The sequence below is a fragment of the Poromitra crassiceps genome (assembly GCF_964638095.1).
Source record: "Poromitra crassiceps genome assembly, chromosome: 17".
Taxonomy (NCBI): domain Eukaryota; kingdom Metazoa; phylum Chordata; class Actinopteri; order Beryciformes; family Melamphaidae; genus Poromitra; species Poromitra crassiceps.
The window spans coordinates 18,215,010-18,222,509 of NC_139635.1; the positions used below are offsets into that span (position 1 = coordinate 18,215,010).

The 7,500-nt window shown below is 43.7% G+C and overlaps 1 protein-coding gene across 1 annotated transcript in view; it reads right to left on the reverse strand.

The window, feature by feature from the left end:
- The window catches only part of LOC310792231 (double-stranded RNA-specific editase B2-like), a gene marked incomplete at both ends in the record, with an annotated part of 34,950 nt that overhangs the window by 19,386 nt on the left and 8,064 nt on the right, over nt 1-7,500 (reverse strand). The window contains 2 exons of the mRNA XM_083653959.1: nt 1,162-1,330; nt 4,399-4,507. Coding sequence (XP_083510085.1) covers nt 1,162-1,330; nt 4,399-4,507 — 278 coding nt within the window. The remainder of the gene's footprint in view (nt 1-1,161; nt 1,331-4,398; nt 4,508-7,500) is intronic.

Sequence of the window (7,500 nt, forward strand, 5' to 3'; positions counted from 1 at the left end):
CAGAATCTTCACTCAGAAGGATGGAAGTAACTGTGCGTCCTGGTAGCTCACCTGGTAGCATGCATACCACGAACGGTCTTCCCTTTGCGCCTATGGCGTAGCCACGGGGTGTACCAGGGTGTGCCTGTGCCACCCAAAGAGGCAGCTGGCACACCCCCCAAAAAAAGGAGGGGGAATAAAGTTTTTTGTTTGTTTGTCTGCAAAACACATCAGCTGTCAAGTGTCCGACTGTCCGCTGACCTATGACTCTGTGCCCCAGAGCATCATGGGAAACTAGCTACGCTGTCTAGTAAAGTAAACAAATGCGGCTGCAGCGCCAAATCAAGAAGACATGAAACAGAGTTCGCTTTTAAGCTTTTAAGGCAGGAAACGTCGCATTGACGAGGAAGAAGATGACTCGTCGCCCTCCCCCTCAACAAGTGAGGCTTGTAGTGCACCCGTTCCTGCACCTGTATTGGTGGTGGACAGTGGAGAGACAGACGATGATGAAGATGATTCAGCCGAAAAAACAATGACGTTAATAACAGCGGGGGGACGCAGCCAAAAACACACCGGTGGTTCGTGCCGCAGCAGAGCCAGAGGACACTGAGAACGCTACAGATCTCTCTGCAGTAGACAAACCTGCATGCCAACCAAACGTGCGTTCTTTCCCGACCAGAACACTCTTTGGAAAAAGTAGGTGAGACTTTTTTGAGATACCAAAGTGGTTTTACATGTTGCCAAAAAATACAATTTAATTGACTGCTTCTACCTGCTAATAATGAGTGTGAAAAGGAGCAAACATTGATGGTTATGTTCATATGGTCCTATCTTAATATTCCTCTAAATCTGGCTTGAAAAGGCCAAATCTTTTTTGGTGCCCGCCTTTTCGGCCGCCACCAGATGGTTCTGTGGCACAACACCCAATCTGCCAAGTCTGGCTACGCCAGTGCTTCGCGCGGCCGACATACGGTCCTTTGCCGCATGTCATCCCCTCTCTCTCTCTCTCTCTCTCTCTCTCTCTCTCTCTCTCCCGACCTTTCCTGTCTGCCTACTGTCCTATCTAAAAATAAATAAAGGCAAAATGCCCCCCAAACCCCCCCCCCCCCCCCAAAAAAAAACCCCTGATGGAAGTAACTGAAGATCCATTCAGACTAAAGGAGATGCTGACTGCCGTCTGACCTGAGCAGCAGCTCCAGCTGAGCGTAGAGGAACCTGAGCAGAGCCCTCCTGGTGACCACCTCAGCATGGCAGTCCCTCAGTGTCACGCCGCGCTCGCTGACCCAGGACCAGCCCACACACCTCGCCCCTGTCCCCACACACACCACCTGGGCTGATCTCAGGTCAAATCCTGCAGGGAGGAGAGAGAGAGAGAGAGAGAGAGAGAGAGAGAGAGAGAGAGAGAGAGAGAGAGGGGGAGAAAAGCGACAAAATGAGAAAAGGAAGATACAGTATACAGAAACTTAAGTTTCAGTTTAAGTTATCCTTGATTTATCGCCATAGGGAAATATTTGACCCATCCTCTACTAGGAACCTTCCTAGAACTAGGAGCAGTGGGCAGCCACAGTGCAGCGCCCGGGGACCAACTCCAGTTCTTTTGCCATTGCCTTGGTCAGGGGCACTGACAGGAGTATTAACCCTAACATACATGTCTTTGACAGGCGTATGAACCCTAACATACATGTGTTTGACAGGAGTATTAACCCTAAAGTACATGTGTTTGACAGGAGTATTAACCCTAACATACATGTCTTTGACAGGAGTATTAACCCTAACATACATGTCTTTGATGGTGTGAGGAAACTGGAGCACCTGGAGGAAACCCACACGAACACGGGGACAACATGCAAACTCCACACAGAAAGGACCTGGGATGGACCGGGGTTCGAACCCTGGACCTTCTTGCTGTGAGGCAACAGTGCTAACCACTGAGCCACCGTGCCGTCCAAGAGAAACTAGAGACCATCTTGCGATGGGATCGCACCTGCGACTTAAAACGAATGTGGGCCAGGGGCATAAAGTGTGTGTGTGTGTGTGTGTGTGTGTGTGTGTGTAAAGGTTTTGTGCCTGCAAAATGGGTCCACAGACATAGAATATAAACACCTGGCAAAGTAGCTAGTCATTCAAAACCACTTCTGTGGTAGTTCCTGCTGCAATAGAGAGGCAAAGTGACCGCCTACTTCCTGCTTCAGCACTGTACCAGAGATTTTCACTCGCCATTTATTTTCCCATAGACATTTCGTTAACACGTTCACTGCCAATGACGAGTTGAGTCGTCAAACAGAATCCAACCGTTCACTGCCAACGACGAGTTGAGTCGTCAAAAAATAAAAATAAATTTTTTGACGGTGCTACGTGGATCAATGCCCCCCGCGTCTCCTATGGAGATATTGGAAGTATTGAATGTGTATAATCTATTTTACCGACCAGCTAGGTGGCGACGGTGCTCTCCCGACAGAGAGAAAGTCAACCAAAAGCAGCCGCCTCCCGCGGCTGCTTCCTCCATTCTCAAGGAAATGGCTTGGCGATTTTACAGTCATCAGTCACCAGACTCGCCCGAGAGCGGCCGCGCCAGCAGCAGCACACAGGGGATTGCAAATTTGCATAATAGATTATGGGTGAAACACACTTTGAAACGCCCGCAGAAAGGCCAGAATCGCACGCATTCCGAAAACCCAGAAACGAACGAGCCTCATTCTCATACTGTAGGCGGGGACGCTTTCGCGCTGCTGCGGTGGGGGGTTCCAGAAATGGACTGGGTGGGCAGCATAAAGCCTAGAGTCGCACGGGGCTTCATCGGGGCTCTCAAACCCAAGAGACGAGTGAGACCTATCCACACTCGCTGCCAGGGAGGGAGGCTGCTCAAACTCGCTGCCAGGGAGGGAGGCTGCTCAAACTCGCAGCAGCAGCAGCAGCAGCAGAGCACTCGCTTGTGACAAACGCAGGCTGAAATCCACCAGACACGCCCACGGGGGGAGGAGTTTGAAGAAGAGGGCGTTCGGAACTATATTGTTTGGATGTCTGATCTCTCACTGATGCCAAAAATAAATGGTTAAAGTGACTGTTCTGCCTGTTTGATTGAATTTCACAAAACTGCGATTATCTCAGCTTTCACTCTCAGACGCTAAAACCATGCTGTACTCAACGGCTAATATCTACATAACTACTAACTCTACAAACTAACTCTTTTAGACAGAGAAAGCACACATTCTATTAGTACTTTTGTGAACTTTGTGTTCACAAACTCCAAGCAGAAAAGAATCCTCGGCTCTTGTAAAATGAGCCAGAATCCTCAAAAAACGGCTTGGCAGAAGCTACCTACAGCAAAAAAAAAACGGCTGGCAGTCAATGTGTTAATATATGCATGTCGTGTTTGAGTTGCGTGAACTGTCGCCGTTTTTAAAATGTACACCGCACAGTTGGGGCTAGAGTGAGCACTCAAAGCTGGCTCCGTAGGATCCCATCGCCGTTTTCCCCCGGAAATGCGGTTTGTTTACCAAGATGCTGCTCGGCGGATCCCTCGTATAGAGAACAGGAAACTGTAAATGTAATTATATGAAAGTGTCTCTTGTGCGTTTGGGTAGTGTCGAGGTAAAAGCACTCGCCTACCAGAGACCCGGGTTCAATTCCCAGCAGTGGTACTTCTGGCTTGCTCAGACATTCCTACAGGCACAATTGGCCGTGTCTGCGGGTGGGAAGTCCGATGGTCGCAACGGGTAGAAATCAGAAAAATCGTCAGTAAAAAAACAAAAACAAAAACAAAACAAAAAAGCAAAGTTCAGTAAAATCCCACCCAGTCTCTCCAGCTGTCAGGTGTGTGAGTGTTTATTTCCTGCTCTCTCCAGCTGTCAGGTGTGTGAGTGTTTCCTGTCAGATGTGTGAGTGTTTCCTGTCAGGTGTGTGAGTGTTTCCTGTCAGATGTGTGAGTGTTTCCTGTCAGGTGTGTGAGTGTTTCCTGTCAGGTGTGTGAGTGTTTCCTGTCAGGTGTGTGAGTGTTTCCTGTCAGGTGTGTGAGTGTTTCCTGTCAGGTGTGTGTTTCCTGTCAGGTGTGTGAGTGTTTCCTGTCAGATGTGTGAGTGTTTCCTGTCAGGTGTGTGAGTGTTTCCTGTCAGGTGTGTGAGTGTTTCCTGTCAGGTGTGTGAGTGTTTCCTGTCAGGTGTGTGTTTCCTGTCAGGTGTGTGAGTGTTTCCTGTCAGGTGTGTGAGTGTTTCCTGTCAGGTGTGTGAGTGTTTCCTGTCAGGTGTGTGAGTGTTTCCTGTCAGGTGTGTGAGTGTTTCCTGTCAGGTGTGTGAGTGTTTCCTGTCAGGTGTGTGTTTCCTGTCAGGTGTGTGAGTGTTTCCTGTCAGGTGTGTGAGTGTTTCCTGTCAGGTGTGTGAGTGTTTCCTGTCAGGTGTGTGAGTGTTTCCTGTCAGTCCTCACCTCTGGTCATGACTATCCCTGCCAGCACTTTGTGACGGGCGAGTGAGGCAGAGTCTGCCAGCGCTGCGTACCTCTCTCTCACCAGGCGGAACATCGACTCTGCAAAGACCTGAGGAGGAGATGAAGAAGAAGATGACCATGGAGGACGAAGATGTGGTGACTGTTTTACAACTCGACCAGTTTCCTGCTCAGTCTTTCTCCTATTTCTCCTGACTTATTCCTTAAATGTATTGCTGATTACAAGATGTGTTTATTGTTACTTTGTCTATAACTTAATGCGTGTCCTGACCAGGTCTAACTTGTAAAATTGATCTGTGATCTCAGTGGGTATAACCTGGTTAAAAGTTACAATTAAATGAAAAAAGTTTAAATAAATGGATGGCAGATTTTCTCCATATTTTCTATTGTACCTTCAACACAAATCCCTTCTGAAACACCATGGGAAGTTTGTTCATGAACACATGTACATACATTGTCCTCCTGTAGATACACGCACAAAAAATTCCCGTCTGATATTATTACTACTACTACTGCTGCAACTATTAATAAACTACATAAACTATTTATAGAGCATTACATAGCATTGCATAGGTTACAGGAATAAATAAAATGACAATAACAATAGAATAACAATAAAAAGAAACACCACAATTAGACATAAGGACATAAGGCTACTGTTTACTTGTTTTATAGATGCGTCCAAGGCCTTTGACAGAGTCAACCATAACATACTTTTTAATAAATTGTCGAACTGTGGAGTTCCAAGGCTCATCCTTAGAATTTTAGCATTTTGGTATGCACATCAGAAAATGCAGGTGTCTTGGGGGAACTCTGTGTCTTCTCAGTTTACCTTTTTTTTATAATGTTTATATGGATGACTTGTCCAAACGTCTAAATATGTGCAATACTGGCTGCCTTGTTGGTGAATTTATTTTCAATCACCTTATGTATGCGGATGATTTAGTTGTGTTCTCGCCGTATAGTGCCGGCTTACAACAGCTGCTTAACATAACGTTCTCTCTATGGGGCAGAATGTGACATCCTTTACAATGCCAAGAAGAGTAACATTATGATTGTACGTTGTAAAGAAGACCGCAAGTTAATTTTTCCTCAGTTTTATTTGAGTGGCAACGTCCTCGCAGTGTGCCACCAGATTAAATATCTTGGCCGTTGTATCACTGATGATATGTCTGATGATAAAGATATTATGACACAGCGACGTAAACTGTACGCCCAGGCAAACATGTTGATACGTAAATTCCATATGTGTCCAGCTGATGTCAAAGTGTCACTGTTCAGAACGTACTGTACGCCACTGTACACTGCTCACCTGTGGGGCAGCTACAGAAAAAGCAGCATGAAAAAACTTCATGTGGCTTATAATGATGCTCTACGACTGCTCTTGCGAGTCCCTCGTTGGCATAGTGCCAGTCAGCTGTTTGTCACTATGGGTATACCCACACTAAATGCACTTTTGAGAAATCTCATGTACAGATTCATGTGTCGATTAGATGCCTCTGACAACAGGGTTATTGTGGCCTTAACCAATCCTGCTTTAAGCAACACCAGGTTTTATTCTCCTTTGTGGCGACATTGGAGAAAGAGCCTCTATGTTTTATGATGCTTTGTATTTATTTTAGTGTTGTCTTTGCATTTATAATGTATTTTTATGTATTTTATGTCTTGTCTTGTTTTATATGGACCTGCGCTTGCTTGCGTCTGAAATAAAGTTTGAATTGAATTGAATTGAATTGTTAAATCTATATTTAGACATAAGGCTTCTGTTAAACCTATATTTAGACATAAGGCTACTGTTAAACCTATATTTAGACATAAGGCTATACTGTTAAACATATATTTAGACACAAAGCTACTGTTAAACTTATATTTAGACATAAAGCTACTGTTAAACCTATATTTAGACATCAAGCTACTGTTAAACCTATTTAGACATAAGGCTACTGTTAAACCTATATTTAGACATAAAGCTACTGTTAAACCTATATTTAGACATAAAGCTACTGTTAAACCTATATTTAGACATAAGGCTACAATTAAACCTATTTAGACATAAAGCTACTGTTAAACCTATATTTAGATATCAAGCTACTGTTAAACTTATATTTAGACATAAGGCTATACTGTTAAACCTATTAGATATCAAGCTACTGTTAAACTTATATTTAGACATAAGGCTACTGTTAAACCTATATTTAGATATCAAGCTACTGTTAAACTTATATTTAGACATAAGGCTACTGTTAAACATATATTTAGACACAAAGCTACTGTTAAACTTATATTTAGACATAAAGCTACTGTTAAACCTATATTTAGACATCAAGCTACTGTTAAACCTATTTAGACATAAGGCTACTGTTACACCTATATTTAGACATAAAGCTACTGTTAAACCTATATTTAGACATAAGGCTACTGTTAAACCTATATTTAGATATCAAGCTACTGTTAAACCTATATTTAGACATACAGCTACTGTTAAACCTATATTTAGACATAAGGCTACTGTTAAACCTATATTTAGACATAAGGCTACTGTTAAACCTATATTTAGATATCAAGCTACTGTTAAACCTATATTTAGATATCAAGCTACTGTTAAACCTATATTTAGACCTAAGGACACTGGGGCTTGTGCAGTCTTATTTTCCTCAGACAGCAGCTCCAAAACACACTCGTTGACACGAGTCTACAGGAAGGCACATACAGCTGGGACACTTTCCTCGACCACGAGGACGGGCTTGCTATGAATGTGACAGTCTGTCAATGACGGCCATGAGTTGTCTCTCCGCTCACTCCCCCAGAGAGTCAGTGCAGACGAGAGGTTTCAAATTCACGCTCCTCCTTGTCAAAATATCCCTAATTATATTTCGAGAGGACTGTCATTCTCTTGGCAGACGAAGTTTCTCATCATGTGCACCCGGGGTTCATCAAAATGCCAGCATGAACAAGCATCAAAACAGTGTAAAGTCTTCATGATAAGCACCACTACAGAGACATTACCTCATATTATATATATATATATATATATATATATATATATATATATATATATATATATATATATATATATATATATAT